The sequence below is a fragment of the Aspergillus udagawae genome (genome assembly GCF_001078395.1).
Source record: "Aspergillus udagawae IFM 46973 DNA, scaffold_8, whole genome shotgun sequence".
Lineage (NCBI taxonomy): Eukaryota > Fungi > Ascomycota > Eurotiomycetes > Eurotiales > Aspergillaceae > Aspergillus > Aspergillus udagawae.
The window spans coordinates 2,096,289-2,116,365 of NW_025091271.1; the positions used below are offsets into that span (position 1 = coordinate 2,096,289).

Genomic DNA, 20,077 nt, shown 5'->3' on the forward strand with positions numbered 1-20,077 from the left:
ATGATCGTCTTGATGGAGCCCACCAAAAGCCGATCCGATGGCCCCGATCCAGTCTGTCCTCCGTCAGGGAAGAAGGCATCAAGAATGGCTTTGGCCTCGACCGGCTCCATAGGAAACGTCCCTGTCCCATGGCACTCGAAATATTGGCACCGGTCTATATAGGGATCCAGTCCAGCTCAGTAGTAAGTCTGCCGGGTCAGTGCGGTCTAGGCTGCCGCAGTGAGCATGTAATCCCCTTGATTCATCCATCCGAGTTGACCCTTGCATGAGATTGGTGGGCTACGTGGTCTCTCACTCATCTACATAAGATCATGTGATCCGCGATCCGCGAGGCTTCCTTTTCTGGGCATTGCCAACAGGATGCATAATACCTTATTACAGGTTGAAGGGCTGTGATCAGTAGGTAGTCATGTAGGAGGTGCATTTACAAAATCACGAAGACCTACTCACATTAAGATACTGCCTGCGCAGCTTGATATTGTGAGGTACAAGAGTATAAGACGTAAGTATACAATCTAGGCCGCTCCCAATGCGTAGGCATATCCAATTTAGGTCCATTCACACATTCCTGTGAACCTTCATCGTCTTGATACCTGCAATGTAGAGCTTTATCTGTACGTGTATTCAAAGAGGATTATACAATTTCTAGACAGGTTTTGTAGCAAGACCGAGGCGAGAAGTGAGTGGCTGGCATCCACTATTTGCTTTAAGTATTTTTTTGGGCACCTTGGAATATCATGTCCGGTTTGAAGATATAAGTATTCTTATAGCCACCTCTTTACGCCTGAGAGAGAATGTCGAGGGCAGTGTCCGCATCGCGCACCTCATTTCCGTGCGATGAAACAACAGCCCGGGTACGTCGAAGGCACGTATCGGCGTGCATCGCTGCGCTAGTATCCGAGTTAACAATGTCAGCGTCCAACTGTAGCGTCGCCGACAGGCCCATCAGATTCTTCATATGGCGTTGAGACCATTGCACACTGGCGCCGGGCCACTTCGGTTGTCTGAACTCTTTCAATCAGTCCATACGTGAAATTACTGCGGACCACAATACCGAAAATACGTCGTGTGATGTGGTCCTCCCCACTCCAGACACTTGAGGATCCACAATATCCCGGCGCTAACCCTACCTGCCGCAGCGGATGCTGCCTTCCGCTTCGGCCCGTTCAAAACACGAATACAGGCGGGACATTACAGTATCAGCGCACCTCTTTCACCAAATATATTCTGGAGCAGGGAAAGATTTTCCCAGCCACGAACCGGAGAAAAGAACCCGCAATTGAGCGTTTTGAACGGGAACGGCACGGCCTATCTCAGACAGGGTCTGGAATCAGCACCAGATACCGTCAATAAGTCTACAAGCAGTATATTTGATGTAAGTATAAGGGAACTAAGGAGTAGTGTCCTCATGTAAAGCACCACCGACAATAACCAGCGCACCGCCGACAAGGTACTACGGCATATAGCACACCACTGTGCTCATCGCAGCCCCGTTGAGCAGATTCAAAACCCAGGGGGGATGATGAAAGGGAGAAGACGGACACCAGCTTCAAGGGCCCCATCTCCTGTCACAAATTGAAAGAATAGAGGAACGAAATAGAACTGTATAAAGGACGATGTTCCCGCAGCAGCTGTTTTAATGAAGAGAATAACCCTCTCTTTATCTTTGAATTACTGGAGGGGAAATATCCTCCGTTGATAAGTGGTAAGAATAATGAAGTGTTGCTGAAGGAGAATAGGAATACCGAGGGCTCCAGAGCGGATTAACATAGAAGAATGTGCGCGTTGATTCAGGCGTATACTAAGCCGCCAAATGCAATCGCCATGATGCCGGAAATAAGGACCCCGATAAAGAGAGTCGTACCTATCAAAGTAAATTTGGGCAAGCCGCCTTTAAGTAGACGCCTGGAGGAGGATAGATGCTAGGAATCATAAACAGAAATAAAAGGGCGAAAGACCGCCAATGCGAAGGTCGATATAAGAGGCCCAGCGGCATGTCCCCGTGCTGTCACTTAAAACGCCTCCTATTATAGAGCCAAGACAGAGAAAAAGTCATACGAAGCCGTAGAGGTGAAGTCTGATAAACATTCCTACACTGTGCCCACCCCAGACGATTCCAATCATTCCCAGATACATGGATCGCTCAGTTAGAGTCGTCAAGTTGGACAGAAGGGTCATCACTCCAAGATATATGCCGGCACCACCAAGACCACAAATCGCACGACTGACACTAATGCAGTCATGCTTAGAGGGGATTCACACAGAGCCGACCCGATCCCGAAAAATGGCTGTTGTGATGATGCAAAGCCATGTGCAATTGTACTAGCCATACCCTTTGCTCCTGTGCAGTAATTAGCTTCTTTGCAGCTTGGAAGATGTTTCAAGTTGACCCTACCAGGCCAATAGTGCATTTTCCTGCAAGACATGCCGACAAGAGGTGGTTAAATGACTCACTTGGCTCATTCGGGCGCTCCTCGTGGTCAGGAAGAGGCCTAATGCAATGATCATTATAGTCTCCGTTTCGAGACATTTCTCGCGGCTACCCAGAAGATGAATTTTGACAAGTCCGAGGGACCAGACGGGAGAAGGAACAATAAACCTGGTAAGAGGAGCATTGAGCTGTCCCGAGTCTAGGTACAGGCTACGAGCGGACAGATTTGGAATTGTAGGTTTAATACGTTATGTACAATCATTGGTGGCTCTCTACGTAGAACTTAGTCTCGAATGCCCACCCGGGAGTATGTTGTTCAACAGTCGATCTGCAGCCTCGGTACGGGGAACATGCCCGTGGCGTTCTTTGCGTGGTATCGGGATTTTCGTTTTCCGATATTCATTGCCCTGGTCTTGCAAGCCTTCCAACTGTGGGACTTTGTACTTTCCCTGGTCCCTCCAGCTTAGCCAGCCGTACTCCCAAAATTGCTTCAACTCAAGCTGCTTGGATACTGATTATTGTTTTTTCAAGTAAATAAATGACAAGAATCATCATTTGCACTAAATGTGTTATTCTTTAGAGCTTGAGGCCTACAACCACTTTCTTCAAAGAAAGCGCCCTGTATACTCGTCAGAGGGATCAGATCCAGTTTATTCATGTGTGAGTATGGAGATAATGACGGCTAATCATAAGTCTCGTACAAGAGGAACAGCCTGATGATGATGACTTAAAAGAGGCTTTTTCCGGCACCGACATGGCTTAAGCTAGAAAGATAAGAAATCAAACCGAGATGGTAGAAGTACGCAAATGATCCTGATGTAGATTTGCCAACGCCTTCCAATGCATCACTTGATAGTCCGTCGACTCTGTATTAATGTAGATTACGTCATGCTGGTTCGAAAACCCATTGAACTGAGTCGCCGTTGCTGTGGTGTAGGCTTCCAGGGATAGTCAGTCTTAGGTTCTATACTGGACAGCCTAGCATGCAAGGACTCACCACCCATATTCTTGTACTTGAGCCAATCTCCTATGCGGATCTCTGAGTTCATGGGCACATCTTTTGCTACACAATCCACGCTGTCGCAAGTGGGGCCCCAGATCGTGTATCGATGCTCCTCGAGTTTCCGCCGAGTATCATTGCCGTGGCTGTGAAATGGCCAAGTGTACGCGACCAAGGATGGCCGCACAATTTCCTTCTCAATCAGTACGTTCATAAAACTTCCATATACCCCGTCATTCTGGTAGAGCATGTCTGGCTTATTGTGATCATCCGTACCGATGTGACGCCGTCTGGACAGAACCTTGCACGCGAGGGTGTAGGCACTGCGAGCATAATAACGACCCGGCTCGGCAATCAAGCGGACCCCAGAGGGAAACTCTTCTTTGAGAATCGGTCGCAGAGAACATGCAATATCTTCCATGTTACAGTCCTGGAACCCTCCACCAATGTCTAGAAGTTTCATGTCAAACCCCAAGCTCTTGCCATATCCGAACACAATCTTGGCATGCCGGATGGCGTTCACATAGGCTGATGTATTGAAGGCCCCGGTCCCTGAAAGGAGATGGTGAATACGTTGAGAAACAATGGCCCTGCGGAAGCAACGTACCAACATGAAAACTCACCCCGCACACATCTAACCCTAGTTCACGTGCTCGTTGCAATAGAGGTAACGAGGTCTCAACTGTGGCACCGAACTTCTCTCCCAGGTTTATCAAAGCATCACTATCGCTGGCAAAAATTCGCAGGACAAGTTGTGCATTTGGTAGGAAGGCTCGGATGCCATCCAGCTCATCAAGGTTGTCAAAAGTTGTTCGCGTCACACCTGTTCGAGCCGCAAAAACCAAGGAGGAGGCAGATTTACAGGGGTTGGCGAAGATGATGCGGCATGGATCGACCCCTAGACTAAGAACTGTACGTAGCTCCTCTATCGAGGCGCAATCAAAGCCTGTGCCCAGGTCTGCTAGAAGTTTGAGTAGATTAGGATCGGGGTTGCATTTCACCGCTGCAGCCGCCGACAATTAGCATCAAGACGAGGGATGTCAGAACCTTGGATGGAAGGGGGCACCCACCAAAAAAAGGGTGCACGTCTGGCAGGTTTACCCTCCATCGGCGATGCTGGCGGATGACCTGACCCAGATCCGCGACAAAAAAGGGCTCGTCAGCAATGCCCCAACCACGACTGCTCAAACTAAACAGACGGGTTTGAATCGCCAAATCAATCAACCGCTCTGTCGAGTCCATTACTTCGCAGTGAATTCTGGCGCAAAACTGGTGTACCATGGTCGGTAGCGATGGTCACCTTTCTTATGGCAGTACATGCTGACCCATCGTTCATGCACAGACCGTGAAGTCGCTGAATCCCATTACGACATGTATGAACGAAATGAGGCATAGAACTGTGGCGGTTCAGCACTTGCAACCCAGGCTGATCGGGCGCCCAGAGTGAATGTACAAATCACACATACGAGGGTTCAGCCAGCCACTGTGTCTCAATCGTATTTTTGGCCGATCCAGGCAAAATGGTGGCTTCCCATCACTCGTTCCCTGTATTGTGAGCTGTAGGAGTGGTTAAAACTGCAATCCAAATCACAAAAAGCAAGCATAGCTGAATCAATTATGGGGCAGGACGTCAGGGTGTTGTATTCTTGCAAATCGTCACCAAATGCTCTCTTATAGATCAGCCACCTACGCTTCAACCTTACCAATAGCTCCGTTGTGGATCCTGAGGTTCCCCATGCGTTTTGTCGCAGCCAAGGAGGCAAACAAAAAGTTATCCAAGGATCTGCAGCACGTCCCCATAGCCTAGAACAACCTAGAGCGATTGGCTAGGACATCTCGCGACCTAAGCTGCCATCCGCCGCCCAACACAAAAAGCAATCTTGCACCGAATTCAGCTGGTCTTACACACGCTCTGACAAGCAGTTTTGATTGATGCTTCTGGTCGATCACCTCTTGGCAACCCCACATCAGCATCAGGGAGTTGGCCCTGGCTGGGAACATGTGTTCCCAGCCAAGACCAATCAAACCGCGGGAATCGCACACAGTGAGCCCTTGAGACATTTACGCGTGTTGCAAGTGTCTCCGAATTGACAAATATCCGCGGGGGTACCCTACAGCTGCAGTCTTTTGCATGCCTCGTTTTCTGGGTTGTGACGCCTGCCAGAGGCTGGATATATGTGTTTGTTTGGACGCAAGCGTGTCGCCAAACTCGTCTTCCACCATCTTGTCTGGCTGTGATCACTAAGCGACAATCACAATCAACTACTCCAACTCCGACCATCAGATCCCCAACTCAGATTTGCCCAGAGTATACTAGACTGAGCATTAAGACTGCGTAAAGACATGTTATCGAACGCAGACTCGACGAGGTCGTCGCCATCGTGGCGCTCTTCCCGATGGTTTATCCTCACCGTCGTGTCCGTCTCTTACATGACGGTGTGTCTGGCCATCGACGCCCCCGTTTGGGAGATTCACTACTAACTTTCGGACTATTAGACGCTGTTTCTCTATGGAATGGTACGCGGTGATCAGGTTCATGCAGTATGCTCCTTTGCTCAACGGTTTTTAGATCGTCCCTATTATGCCATCCGCCCTGGTCGCTCGCGCAGGGGTGCTGCCGCAGGATAGTATGTATTCGTCCCTGCTTCAAAAGGTGTCATCGATTGGGAAGGAGAAGATCACTGACACTTCCTTCCAATGGCTAGAGGTCTACTGGACCAGTATTATGCTCGTCGCGGAAACAGCTGCAGCATTTTTCACCTGCCCCGTTTTTGGTTACTGGGTTGACCGAACGGGGCGGCGCAAAGTTCCTTTCCTGGCTGGTCTCGTTCTACTCGCTGCGTCAATGTGCCTTTTCACGGTCGCACGATCTGTAGCAACGTACATCATTGCTCGGCTCTTGCAAGGTGCATCTGCCGCCATGGTTGAGGTCGCCGGTCTTGCACTTTTGAAGGATGTGGTCGGAAAACAAGGTCTCGGGGAGGCCTTGGGATACATGGGAACAGGAAGTATGGTCGGCCTTATGGCGGGCCCACCCCTGGGAGGCCTCCTAAACAAGGTTGGGGGATACCATGCTGTTTGTGTCCTGGGGTTTGCTATTGTCGCCTTGGATGCGGCACTGCATTTGGCTGTATTGGAGAAGGGTGAGGTAGAGCGCGGCAATATTTCTGCCCGGTACAGTGCTATTCCTTCAACAGATCCAGAAGACCAAGACGCGGCTTCCGGTGGAAACACTACCCATCCACCGTCAGGCTTAAATGCGCAACGGGGCGTCGCTTTTGCCCCGCTGAAATTGCTGAAGCAACCGCGAGTCGCAATCACGCTTTGGGCACTCGTGGTTGATGGAATTATTATCGGTGCTTTTGACGCGGTAGGTGCTCACGGGGCCTCAAGCAGACGCGATGGATTTCTGACCAAAAACATCAGACCGTGCCCAGCTTTGTGGAAAAATTGTTCGGATGGGACTCGTTCGCAGCCGGTCTGATCTTCCTCGTCATGGCGACACCGTCACTTTTAGAGCCACTGTTTGGTAGGTTGACAACTGAGACCAGTGCTCTTGCCCACCAAAGAAGAAAATGCTGATACCTCTGTAGGAAGGCTGTGCGACCGCTTTGGGGTCCGCATCATGGCAGTCATTGGATATTCATTGCTGACGCCTTCATTGGTTTGTCTTTATTTTGTGAGCCATGACTCCGTCTCCCAGAAGATTCTGTTCTGCGTGTTGGTTGCTTTCTGCGGCATCTCTCCCGATCTCGGGCACCCGGGATTGTACGTCGAGTCACAGATGGTAATCGAAGAGATGGAACAGCAGTCCCCCGGAATTTTCGGTGAGAAAGGGGCGGTTGCTCAGGCCTTTGGTCTGCAAACCATGGCTAACTACGCTGGCCTGGCCATCGGTCCTGTCCTGGGCGAAGCTCTGTTTGACAACTATGGGTGGAAATCTATGGCTTTGGCCTTGGGGGCACTGTCTGCAGCCACGGTCGTGCCCTCCTTCTGGTTGAGTAATCGGACATATGGCCATGAGACTGAGGAGACGGAAGAGGAACACCTGACAGTAGCAGCACCTGCCCCCTATGGGACCCTTTGAAGCAGTTAGCATCGTAGGTATCTAGAACGGGACTAGAGTAACTTATGAACTCCTCATCAACCACGCAGCCATGCCCTCAACATCCTTCGTATCACGATTGGCAGATCATCCTGTCATTGTACTAGGAGTGCGCATGACGCTGTTGTTTGGTGGAGCCAATTTCAGCTCCCCAGCTGCCGCGGCGACCCTGTTCTCTCGATGCAGTTGATTCTGTGGCGCAATTACGTTTTCCTTTCAGCTCTGCCTCCATAAATTTCCACACTGAAGATCCCGGATTCATCAGCTCTCACCCTCAGCTGCAGCTCCTGATTGGTCTCAGGTACTCGGGGTTGGATGTGATCTATGCGTGATCCCCTGTCTATCCCGCCAATTACAGGCCTCTTGTAGCGAAGAATGCATGGGCTGCCTTCTAAGAGACTTGGAAGCGCCCCTGGTGTTCAGCTGAACCTCAAATCAAGGAAAGCTGATATCGTACTGCTGACTAGCGGGTAATTGTGTGTGTACCTACTGCCAGTACGGTCTAGGGACAACCAACATACATGCCGCCCACACTCCTTTCATGCCTATAAGACGCTCTTTTCTTCATCCACCTGGCAAATCGTCCCACTGAGACTTGTACATCAAATTTATCCCGCTAAAGGCTATTTCCGCATTATGTTGCCTCCTCTGGAAACTGGTCGCTTCGTGTTTCCGCCCGAGTGGCATCCTCATCTTGCTACCATACTTGGTTTCCCATCCCGAGCATCGACTTGTGAGGAGCTCCACGACAAGAACTGCAGTGAAATAGTCGACCTTGCCGCTGCGATCGCAGAGTTTGAACCCGTTCGGCTGTACGCGCGTCCAGAAGAGGTATCTGCTGCCCAGGACCTTGTCAACTGCAAGGTAGCCGATCCCTCCCAAGTGAGCGTCATCCCCACGCCCATCAACCACTGTTGGGTACGCGATACTGGCCCGGTGTATGTTCACGACGCGTCCGGCGAGTTAGATCCAAAGCAGCGCCTGGCGATCAGCTTCGAATTCAATGAATGGGGCAATAAAAACGGATGGGAAGGCATCGAAGGTGATTACCGATTCGCCAACCCTTCCATGACGCCGAAATGTTTGCAGGAGAACACCGACTTCGCTCGGAATGTCATCGAGGGCGACACCGCCCCATCGCCCGTGCAGGTGGTCAAATCACGCATCCGCACGGAGGGCGGCGGTCTCGTCGTCGACGGCGAGGGCACCTTGATTGTTGCCGAGAGCTATATGGTCTGCGACCAGCGCAACCCGGGCCTGAGTCGTGATGAGATCGAGGTAGAACTGCGCCGGGTCCTTGGCGTGGAGAAAGTTATCTGGGTTCCTGGACGGAAGGGACTTGACATCACCGACTGCCATGTGGATGCTGAGGTGCGATTCATCCGCCCGGGTGTCCTCGTCTGGTCACGCCATCACCCCAGTGTTCCACAGGTGTGGTTGGACATGTCCCACGAGATCCGGAACATACTGGAAAACGAAACAGACGCGAAGGGCCGGAAATTCGAACTGCATGCGATTGATGAGCCCGGTCCGGAGGACCTCGGGATCGAAGAGCACGACGAGTTCGTTTCTGGGTACGCCAATTTCTATTTCTGCAACGGAGGAGTGATTATTCCTGGATTCGGCGTCGAGGAGTACGACCGCAAGGCGAGAGAAACCCTGCAAACGCTGATGCCGGAGCGCAAGGTGCGACAGGTGCAACTCAACGCCATTCCCTTAAGTGGTGGAGTGATCCACTGTGTGACACAGCAGGTTCCAATGCCAGCAGCATAAATATTTGCTCTATCCCTCATCGTGTTCCCATGCCTTTTCAAGATCGGCGTATACTTTTTTGGTGTACGCTACCTTTAGAGCCAACAGGTATGGCCTCAATCAATCAACATCTTACATGTGAAGGATTTTTACTGTCTGCGCAATTTTTTTGTTGAGTATAGCTCTACATGGTTCAAATGATCCCTATTACGTTGTGCTATAGTTTCATTCCCAATGGCAGAGGTGCAGCAAAGTGGGCTTTACTAATGGGGATGCACACTACGTCCCACACAGGCAGATATACACATCGCCTGTCAGAGTCTGTTTCTTAAAAGGGCCATATTCCTAGAGGATTCTAGTACCGTATCGTTGTAGATTGAATGAATAATAAAATAAACTATGCCAATTCCCAGTCCATGCCCGGTAACATGTCAAGGTCCTCCATGCCCGCCAACTCTGAGGAATCCAACCAAAAGGCACGACAGCTTTACTATCCTCTAGCTAATAGCTGATGTTATTCAGCAAGGAAATGTCAGGGGGAACTAAGAAGACAGGAAACACAGGAAAGATGCAGTGCAGACACGGAAGACTGCTTGCTTTCTCGTCTATCCCTTTTTTTTTTTTTTTTTTTTTTTGGCATCACCCATATCTAAACAATCACTATAAATTGTTGAACGATTGCTACAGTGCGACGATATCCAAGTTGACATCGCCGATCAATAAATCGCCTTACTCCACTGGGCGTGGCAGTAGTGAAGGGGCAAGTTCAAATAATATAGCATCTCTTGAGGATTCGTCCAATGGATGTCAGTTCGAGACATCCCTCCGTTATGCAGTCCAAGCGGGAGCAATCGAGATCATCCGCAAGCATTTAGCGGTGAGGGCCCTCGACTCCAATGTCGCCGACAACAAGTTCACTCCGCTCGGCTGGGCAACCAGCCAACGGGATGTGGAGATGGTGGAGCTGCTCCTCACTTGAACTCACTAATCACTTACATCACTTACTGCGCACTGGCAGCTGCTGGATTACCCTGGTAGGCTCACTGAGTTATTAGGAAAGCAGTCCTGCTCACTCCACATTGTTGCTTATGTGACTGTGAGGTCTTTAAACTAAGTAGACTAAAGCTCTCTAGTCTATATGCCAATAACCTATAACTTTCATGAGGACATTACAGAATAACAACTCAAAAAATAGGGGAGGTGCCATGGTCGGTCGGCTAGCTCGGAATTTAGTTGTCAACAGGTCAGGTTAAGGCACAGTACATTTGATTTCTGGAACTTAGGACCAGACGAAGGACTTGCCTGTCACAACTTATGTCATATCCTATCAAAGGAGAACAGCTTATGGCAACTCCCGAAACCGGCCTGGTCTTTCGGTTCTCAGTATAGATTGTGGCAACATGATTTTTCTCCAAACGGTTCCAGCCCTTGATGTAACTCTGTTTCTACTGACAACCAAGGATTTCAGATCATGGGGTCTCTGATCAAGTGGCGAGTGAAGTTACTATGACATGCTCTTCAGCTCGGTTGTTCAATTGATAAATAGTAGATGACATACCGCCAGTGAATATGTATGCGGTTGGACTTCAATCAGCTGAGGGAAACCAGCCCCGAGCAAATTATTTCACTTATCTTTGGCCCCACGCTGACATCTTCAGGAAGTTAGTTCATGTTCGTTCGCTCCTTGCGCTTTCTATATCCAAATGGTATCATCCAACTCAACTTCAGACTGGACAAGATTTACTGAGGGCAAATCTGTAATCGACTTATTCAATACAACCGCAACTATTATCGGGCTTTTCTGGGGTATTTGGATAGCACGTTGGGAACTCAATTTCAGGAAAGCAACCGAGCACCTTGGTTCCATATGCTGTGACAGTGAGCGTATGGGGGATTTTGTCCCCCAGTTACCACCTGACTGGAGTAGGCTCTGGCCCTTTCGCTTAAACAGAGTGCGTATTCCAACCGCACCTACCGTGACAGGGCTTGTTAGGGCTGGAGACGAGCGGCTATACTCATCATCCATGTTCAATTGGATCCAGCCGAACTACGATCAAGTTTCTTGGAAGCCTATTTATGAATCGTTCATGAAAGAAATCGCATGGCGTACCATTCATACACCTAATTCAGCCTTGGGCCTTTCGGGCGATATTGCTCGATATCACAACTCTGCACAAAAGAAGGTACTCAATGTACTGAAAGATTTTGGCGCTTATGTTGAAACAAAATCGTGGGTGGGTGTTCCCAGAGAGACACTTCAAGTACAGTCTAATCGCCAATTAGAACGATGGACTTCAGTTACCTCCCAGGAACCTGGATCAACCTATTTTGGCAACGAATTTTCGCTACCGACTGTGTTTAAACGATGAGCAAGTGAAGAACATTGATCGTCACCTATTATATGAACCGTGGATGTTACGTGGACATTATCCAAGCATGGAAATAATACCCCCAGATTACCGCACTTACCTCGTTAATTGCGTCAGACCGCTGAAACCTTTAGACGCACCCTCAGCATCGTCGTCATATCGTACTGAGAGGGAAAACATTAAGATATGGGCTGAGACGTCTCAGGCACTTTGGATACATGAAGGAAAACCTTGTATCGAGGTATCAGAAGAAGAGATTGCAGCATCCGCTACCATTCTAGGAATACCGCTTTCGAGCTCCGACTGGAGTCCTAATGGAATCGGTCCATTTGGTCTCGCGCTGTCCTCGGAAAAGGCTGGGTGCATTACAACGATGAGGATAGTGTATGGTCGGCGCGACCTGCACTACAATAACGCAATGGGCTCAGGATATTCTACGTTGTTTGCTAAGCACATTGCATGCAACTGCCTTCCATTTGCAGAATGCTCGCAGCAGGCATCAGTCGAGACAATTCCAATTACAAGAGCATTCTTGCACAAGATGAAGTCAGGGAGCGCTATCGCAGACCTGCCGATAGGTAATGCCATGTCAAATGCAGCCACTAGGTACCTCACCAACTTGCCTTCCTCGGAAGATAACAACTACTACAAAGCCTTTTGTCCGCCACAGGTGCTCTCTCAGCCGGGTACGATTTATAATCGCGCGCGACAGCCTATTTCCACTTGGGCGGATGCAGTAGCCGGGATCGCCTTCGGAGGGCTTGTTCCTCTGGCTGGTACGCAACTAATTCAAGCTGTCAGATTCACCGTTAGTGGTGGCGAGGGCTTAGGAAGAGGTAATGAGTTATTAGAGAGGATCATCAATGTTGTTGACGAGCAAACCGCAAAGTGGCTACCAGGCCTGCACCTCTTCGGTCGTCAACAAGTTAGTTTTGGGAGTCTCTATAGGAGCACCTTACTTATCGACTTCTATCTCAGTGAGACAGATTACGATGTCCGAAACGTGGTGTGGAGGCTAGATCGGTATTCAACATTGATTGAGCGTCTTACAGCAGCATACCAGGGAGAAGGAATTGATGATGCGACAACTCGGTCAAAGGAAGTCTACGAGCGAACTTGTTATGAGATTCAGCTTTACTTCAATCAGGCCTTGGGCAGACATAATAACCAGCGGCCAGGGCCACGAGGATTGAGTCCGCGTGAAAAAAGCACCCAATACAACCTCAATTCCTTCTTTCAAGGGGGCGGTAGAGGCGGCCACGAAACTAACACCGGAGACAGGGCTAGCCCTCCTTCCGAGATAGGTCCTGTAGAGCAGTCAGAAGGGAGCTCTGTCGACAATGATTTACAAGGAGTTCTAAATCTCCTGAGTCAAGATCCCGCCGATCGTCCTTTAACTGCTGCACATGTTGCTAAGGTGGCGCGTTGTATTATCATGATGTGGACATATATTGTGGGTGTCATGGTATGGGAAAAAGAAGATGAAGAGGATGCTCATGGGGATGCTCTTTCACCAAGTAGGTATAAGCCTGTGCCATTCGGAGACTTGCCAGATGTCTCAGCATGGAGGTAGTGCAGCGGAGAATTAAGCGTAATTTGGTTTTAGCTTACTAATGCCTGCCTCCGGGCGGCGCAACCCTTGGGGTGGATGGATGGCTAGAGTTGCATAACCAAACCACTACAAGCAAGCTCTCATGGTCCTTATTAGGCATCTTACTATATGTGCCGCGGCGCCCCGTTCCAGCCACTACATCAGGCTAGGACTATAGCCCTTGTAGAGTTGCATAACCGAACCGCTAAAATCGAATCCGACCCTTACTGAAGTCTCAGCAGTGAGGGTTCAGTTCCTAGCGACCTAGCCTAGGGAATCACACCGGGTTTGGTTTCCCTAGGGTGAAACTAGTTCGAGGTCGGTTAAAACCGTTGATTATGGTTTGTAAGGTTACCGTTTTATCCATTTAGGTTAACCAACCCCCACCATTTTACTTTGTAATCACTAATTTCTAGGATTTCTCCAGAAGTATTGATATCACTAGATAGCTTGTATCTAGTCTATCTAAATATGAAACATCAATTCAAAATATCTGTGGTTAGTGAGATAGAAGGGAATAACTATTTCTGTCACAGGTTGGTATGAAAGTAGTGGTGCTTTGAATATATACGCAACAACCTTTGACAATTACTATAGTCTACGGAGTAAGAACGACTTTTGACCACCACCTATTCAACCCTATATATATTGAGTTAATATTTTCGATATAGATTAAAATGACCATAATTACTATATATTTCGTATAAGAATATTAATTTTCTATTGGCATATTCAATAGGCCCTAAGCATAGGAGAAATTAAATTCTGAAAACCATTAAAATTTAGACCTGAAACTAACCTAAATCAAAACTAACTTGAACCATTTCTAATCATACTTAGTTAGTGACTACCTATCTAGGCCTAGGGGCAGATTGTGTAGTGAAGCTTGCACTTAATTAGAATAGGTCAGGGTTGGTTCTGATTTCTAAAATCTACTCAGTAGACTTGAAATTGCAGCGGTTTAGTGCTGGTTTTGGTAGGCTATAACTAAACGTAGACTGAATGCAACTCTACAACAGCCACAACTTAGCTTCTATTGAATTATTATACTGCTTACCCGATTTGGAAGGCATAGGAATTGACTTAGCACGGCCCCACTTGGCAGAACATTCGATTGCATTCGATCATTCGAATACCTTCAAATTTGACCCCCATTGAAACCATAAACAGGAGATAGATAGTCATCCGTTTAGAAGAATCGGACCTTCATTGGATTTCGATCTGCCATATAAATTGCTAGTGATTCAGGAACTTTACTGGTGCTATCGAATTCAACAGCTTCCTTTCTTATTTCCTCTGGCGCCGTCCGCTGTTGCCAGCACTGCTTTGGAATCATCCCACTTTTCGAATATTTCAATCACACCTTCTTGCACCCTTTGGAAGGCTTCCTAAAAGTGGCTAGAGTATGCTTCCTACATCCTATAGTGATATTTAAGATGGCTTTTCTTATCAGTGAGGTATAAGTGGGTGAGCTCACTACTTTCTCACCCTGTGCTTTCTCACCCTGCACCCTCTCACCCTGCACTCTCTCACCCCGCCCTATCTCATCCTGCTCTATTTCACCTTGCTCTTCCTCACCCTACTGTTTACCCTGTCTGGATCTCCTCAAACTATGGTATACTCTATGCTTGGAAACCACCTTCAAGATGGCAATGTACTGTCACTGGCTGTGTCCATACTGTTTTGAAGACCAGAAATTCTCTGAGGGTTTGAAGGATCACCTGAGCGTCGCAAAGCTATTCACGATCGTCTGGCTTTAATTCATTACTTCTCATGGATAGGCAATATGCAAAAATGAGACTCTTTTGGCCTGGGCGCTCTCGAGTTCAGTGCCTCTCATCAGCCTCTCCGTAGCCTTTCAGCTCGAGTGGTTGCCTTGTGGCGTAATTGGTTGAGTAGTGGTCTTGGAGGGATGATGTGCTTCGTTCAGGGAAGTGCGCAGCAATCTCCGCCCACGGCATTCCCTCTGTTTCGAAAAGAGCACCTTTCGTCGTCCATAAAGATTGTCATATATCCTTAATTAGCCCTAAGTCCGATTTTGTTAAAGTTCTTAGCTGAGAGGGAAACCGAGAGAAAGAGAGAAGAACACCAAAATATCAATACAAATTTGCAGCTTGGGAAATAGCAGGTAGGAGGCGTGTGTGTTGTGGTCTTCTTGAAATATACACGCTCCATAAGCTAGCTAACTTGTTAACTAAGGCTTCACCAAGAAGGATTCTTTAAAGGGTAGCTCCTGTGATTCTCAAAAGTATTTTCCGCCTCTGGGTAGAGGTTCTCGCAACACATAGTAGCTTATTGTATCTCTAGAGATGATTTCGTGTGAAGTAATTTTTTGCTCTGTCGTTCAAGGCTCAATAACTGCCTGATCGTAGACATAAGTCAGCATCTGTTGGCTTCAGGAGAGTACTCCTGATAATCTTGGTATCATTCAGCGCTTCGATGATACCCATGCTCCCGCAGTCATTAACAGTTGGCATGCTCACTTTCACCAGTAGCAAGCATCATTGTGTCTTTGATATAACTGATATTATCTGAGCACCGTTCTGGGGCCCCCGCCCCATTAGGTCCGCGCTGTAGAAGATGTAGAAAACCGGCGAGAGGGGAGAGCACTGTGGGATACTGGTGTCGACTCTCTCGGTTGCTGGCATAGAATACACAACTACTGATTCAGATCAATATCTTCATACCTGTAATTACCATGACTCACAGGGTTGGGTAAGCAATAATAACAAGTGATGTTCTTTACTACGTTTATCAAAATAGAATAGTTCCACCATCCATCTGGTAAGTAACAAAGATGCTTCCGTCACACCCTAATTGTGGACTCCAGGGGTCCCATTAAACCGAATGCGTCTCAGAAACCGTCTGGGATCCTTAATCTCCGTCCGACAGTGCAAAAACCGCGCATTGTCCATCAGAAGGATAACATTCTCCTTGAAAACATCCTCTGAGAAAGACTGTCCCACAGTATCCTGCTTATCCAGAATGGCGTTCAACTCCGCAACGGCTGCATTGGCAGCCGGATCCTCACTAGGCGGATCGGCCAGGATATCGCAACGGAAGCGCACAAGATATCGTGCAGTATTCGGTTCGATGGACAGCAACTTGTGTCTTGTCGTTGTGGCCCCCTTGTAAAACTCTGGTGGAACTTGGAGCTCAAATTCGTAGTTGAGGAGGGTCTCGATCGAGGCTGGGGACAGAAGTTTGACGAGATCATCTACGGCGAGCACACGGAAGATACCTCCGCCCAACTTATCTGGATGGAGGATGTGTAGCCCGAAGTAGCGTTGCGGGTTGACCTCAAAGCAGCCGTCAGTGTGCCAGGCGAATTCGCCCAGGGACTGGGAAATGCTGACTACGCTGCCGCCAGTTTTCTGGCTTATGACGCCCGTGGGTCGGTAGGTTACGTCCCACTGAGAAGAAATTGGTTAGTGGGGGATTTTGGATGTGTTAACATAAATAAGAGGCTAATACCAAGGCACCCTGTGTGCTGGAGTGGGTGTCGGGACTACATCCCATCGCTTCCACGACTTGGAGCATAAACTGACTCTGAGGGTCACTGAAGCCGAGCTCAACGGCGATAATGCCATACTCTCTCAGGGCCTGTGCGAATGTATCCTTCATCTCGAGGCCGATTTCCCGTGAGGGAGCCTTGAATGTGGTACCCAGCGGAAATTGGAACTCCTCGGCTTTGCGCTTCGAGGCATGGAGGAACAAGGGCGACTTCCTGACTAGGTTTTGGAGGAAGGCAAACTCTTGAACAGGAAACGAGGAGTCTAGCCCTAATTGTTCCCGCGAAGGGACGGAGGATTTCAACGGGGCGTAGAATTCATGAAGCAAGCGCGGCCGGGGCTTGGAAGCTGACCTGAGGATGGCCAAGGCATGGGAACGGCTAGTATAGCCAGCCAGGCGCTGAAGGCAAGATCTGGGGACTTGGGAAGGAAGAGACATGGTAAGGGGCGAAAGGGTTGCTTGATAGATGCGCTGGAGCTTGGCTCTGACGAAGATGGTCAAAATGAGAACTCGTAGGGGTTTATATAGATCACCATATCTCTATTTCTCAGGAACCAGCGCGTAATATGGTGGATGAATGGTGATTGGTGTAGTTTATTGTCAGTGGTGATAAGAATCACCCATGCATTCTGTTTGTCTGCTGCTGGATGAGACCTGGTGGGTCGGCATGGGCTAGAGTACGTTGCAGATGTGAGGAGGTGCATTTTGGCAAATACAGAAGAGCGTAATCGTGTCCCCTATCCATATGATTTACCGACCAACTTTCCGGATTTGGAGCAAGTGGTGATGTTGCTCTGTCGGCGTCTCGTGAGTTGAGATACCATCTCCCCTGTCCCTAGGGCAGGGATGTTCGAATTATATCTGCTGCCTAGCGGATCCAAGACCGACAGCTCGCTTGAGATGTTGGGAATATGATAGGTGAAAGAATTTCTGCTCAAGTTGAATAGACAAGTTTTTGTCTACAATTTCGACGGTCGACGCTCAGTGGGGCTGCTCTAACCCTGTCAGCTAAGACCAATGCCAAAAGGGATTGATTGATCTGCGCCAGCCATTCAATCATGATCGGGATTCCCGCTTTTCCCCCAGTACGAAGTGTCAAAAGTGCGCTGGAGCATCCAAAGTCCTTTTCCCCACCGTCTTCCTGATAAGAGCGATCCGCCCATATCAGCCCGTATGCTTCCGTCCGGAAGTATACCACCGTGCTCCAACCACTGCAGCCTAGCTGGTCTGATGAAGTGTGATTCCTCTTATATACCCTTTGCTTTTCCATTGGCAGAAGACGAAACGGCATAGAACGACAAGATGCTCAACACTCAGTCGCCTGAGTTGTCACAGAACAACGGTGCGTGACTGCTATAAGAAGTTAATAGCATATGCTTATTATTTTGACTTCAAGAGCCCTCGAATAGGTGTTCGTCAAGTCGAGTCTGGGCCAGGGAGGTTGACAATCCTTCGGCATTCCTGACGGAACACGAGAATGTCTCAGCCCCCGAAAAGCCATCCCGGTCGGGGCTTAAGCGGGTCCTGCTTGGCATCGGGGAGTTGGTGATGGACCAATGGTTTCTGATTATCATGGGCATCCTGATTGCGTTTGCCTCTCAGATACAGGTTCCGCAAGCCAACCAGGAACTGAAACAAACTGTGATCAATTACCTGGCCGTTGCCATCATCTTCTTCATTAATGGCTGCACCCTGCCCACCAATGTCCTGGTGGAGAACCTCAGCCGGTGGAAGATGCATATCTTCGTCCAGGTGCAATGTTACCTTTTGACCTCATCGAGCAGCTACGCAGTCGTTAGTGCGACGGGAACCAATCACGAATTTATGGACCCTGCACTGCTGGTGGGGATTGTCATCATGGGCTGTCTTCCTACCGCGTATGCACACTTGCCTTGAATAGATTCGATGTTGAGAAAGGGCCCCATTACTAATGAGAAGCCAACTTCAGCATTGCGTTCAATACGATTATGACCAACAAGGCCAATGGAAATGCAGCCTTGACCGTGGCGCAGTCCACTATCGGAAACATACTTGGTCCATTTGTGACCACCGCATTGATCAAGCTGTACATCAGCACGAATGTGTGGTACACGGACATTCTGCCGGAGACGTCTTCGGGATTTGGTGAGACTTATCGATATGTCTTCAAACAACTTGGGCTCTCGGTGTTTGTTCCACTGGTGCGTCTTCTTTCCCATTTCCTGCAGGTTTCTATGTCCTCCCAGTTGACATGGTCTTGGTCTTCTAGGCAGTGGGTCAGATCGTGGTGAAACTGTTCCCTAACCAGGTGAGAAAAGTCCTTCTGGAATGGAAAATGAGCAAGCTGGGCTCCTGTGCCTTGCTGGTGCTTATCTGGAGCACCTACGACGGCGCGTTTGCTTCGAATGCGTTCACTGAGATCCCGTCAAACAACATGGTCTTTACCGTGTTCATTCTCGTGGCCCTATTTTGCGTCTGGATTACTATCGCCTTTGCAGTATGCCGAGTGTGGCTTTCTCGCGAGGATACAATTGCAGTATCGTACTTGGTTTCTACAAAAACCCCTGCCATGGGTGTGCCACTGACTACCATTATGTTTGTGGGTCTGTCTGCCGCCGAGCAATCACGGACTCGACTACCAATGGTCATATTCCAGGCTATTCAGATATCTGGCAGTAGTTTGTTGACGATACCGCTAAGGAAATGGCAAGCGCAGAGAAAGGTTGAGCAGAGAGGGGACGGCCTGGCATGATCATCCGAATTTCGGCGCGGGTGGGTCTACAGATGGAATTCTGCAACATATGGAAAAGGATCATCCAAAAACCCAGATCACTGATCAAAAGGCCAAAGTCCGTGCCAAGGATGTGTGCCAAGTCGGGAAGTTAGGTTGTTTCTGCGTCCGAAGTGTATGCTGTCTAATCGGATCACGATTGACGTAGCCAGAATTTGATAAGTACTCTGTAGTGTAATAGACCCCACAGACTTACCTCTCGACATCAGGCAGCAGCATAGTCTTGTTCCTGGCGCAGTAACAGAACCGGTAGTGCCCATCCCACCTCTGTCGCCATTGAGTGAAGCCATGCCTGGGTGATTGTACAGGTAGACCTAACGCATGGTCCAAAGACATAGGTGTTGATACACCTCAGTGTACTATATCAGCATAGTCATTTACAACGCCGGCAACCCGATCCACGGTAAGCTTCTTTTTAGGCACCTAAATCCAATCAAATAGGCGTTTCATTAGACCTAGACAATCACACTCATCAGCCCTTCGCAGTAATCGATTGCTAAATAACAGTTTACTGACGCAAGACTAGTTTAAATTGCGTCAGGACCA

General features: G+C 48.8%; 6 protein-coding genes across 6 annotated transcripts; 4 read left to right on the top strand and 2 right to left on the bottom strand.

Annotated features, from left to right (window-relative positions):
- Nucleotides 1-3,312: 3,312 nt before the first annotated feature.
- Aud_010211 (type III PLP-dependent enzyme) lies at nucleotides 3,313-4,712 on the bottom strand (the record flags this gene model as incomplete). Its single annotated transcript, XM_043295054.1, has 3 exons — nucleotides 3,313-3,983; nucleotides 4,039-4,434; nucleotides 4,502-4,712. 3 exons carry the CDS (start codon nucleotides 4,710-4,712, stop codon nucleotides 3,313-3,315), a joined length of 1,278 nt encoding a protein of 425 aa, XP_043150989.1.
- Nucleotides 4,713-5,774: 1,062 nt separating this feature from the next.
- On the top strand, nucleotides 5,775-7,518 carry Aud_010212 (MFS transporter; the record flags this gene model as incomplete). Its single annotated transcript, XM_043295055.1, has 5 exons — nucleotides 5,775-5,867; nucleotides 5,928-5,948; nucleotides 6,001-6,801; nucleotides 6,858-6,960; nucleotides 7,025-7,518. The coding sequence occupies 5 exons, from the start codon at nucleotides 5,775-5,777 to the stop codon at nucleotides 7,516-7,518; spliced, it is 1,512 nt and encodes a 503-aa protein (XP_043150990.1).
- Nucleotides 7,519-8,172: 654 nt separating this feature from the next.
- Aud_010213 (agmatine deiminase family protein) lies at nucleotides 8,173-9,309 on the top strand (the record flags this gene model as incomplete). Its single annotated transcript, XM_043295056.1, has 1 exon — nucleotides 8,173-9,309. One exon carries the CDS (start codon nucleotides 8,173-8,175, stop codon nucleotides 9,307-9,309), a length of 1,137 nt encoding a protein of 378 aa, XP_043150991.1.
- A 2,889-nt stretch (nucleotides 9,310-12,198) lies between these two features.
- Nucleotides 12,199-13,230, top strand: Aud_010214 (uncharacterized protein; the record flags this gene model as incomplete). The annotated part of the gene is made up of 1 exon (XM_043295057.1): nucleotides 12,199-13,230. The coding sequence occupies one exon, from the start codon at nucleotides 12,199-12,201 to the stop codon at nucleotides 13,228-13,230; it is 1,032 nt and encodes a 343-aa protein (XP_043150992.1).
- A 2,831-nt stretch (nucleotides 13,231-16,061) lies between these two features.
- Nucleotides 16,062-17,199, bottom strand: Aud_010215 (uncharacterized protein; the record flags this gene model as incomplete). The annotated part of the gene is made up of 2 exons (XM_043295058.1): nucleotides 16,062-16,661; nucleotides 16,723-17,199. 2 exons carry the CDS (start codon nucleotides 17,197-17,199, stop codon nucleotides 16,062-16,064), a joined length of 1,077 nt encoding a protein of 358 aa, XP_043150993.1.
- An 864-nt stretch (nucleotides 17,200-18,063) lies between these two features.
- Aud_010216 (bile acid:sodium symporter family protein) lies at nucleotides 18,064-19,492 on the top strand (the record flags this gene model as incomplete). Its single annotated transcript, XM_043295059.1, has 4 exons — nucleotides 18,064-18,103; nucleotides 18,158-18,638; nucleotides 18,710-18,941; nucleotides 19,010-19,492. 4 exons carry the CDS (start codon nucleotides 18,064-18,066, stop codon nucleotides 19,490-19,492), a joined length of 1,236 nt encoding a protein of 411 aa, XP_043150994.1.
- Nucleotides 19,493-20,077: the final 585 nt, after the last annotated feature.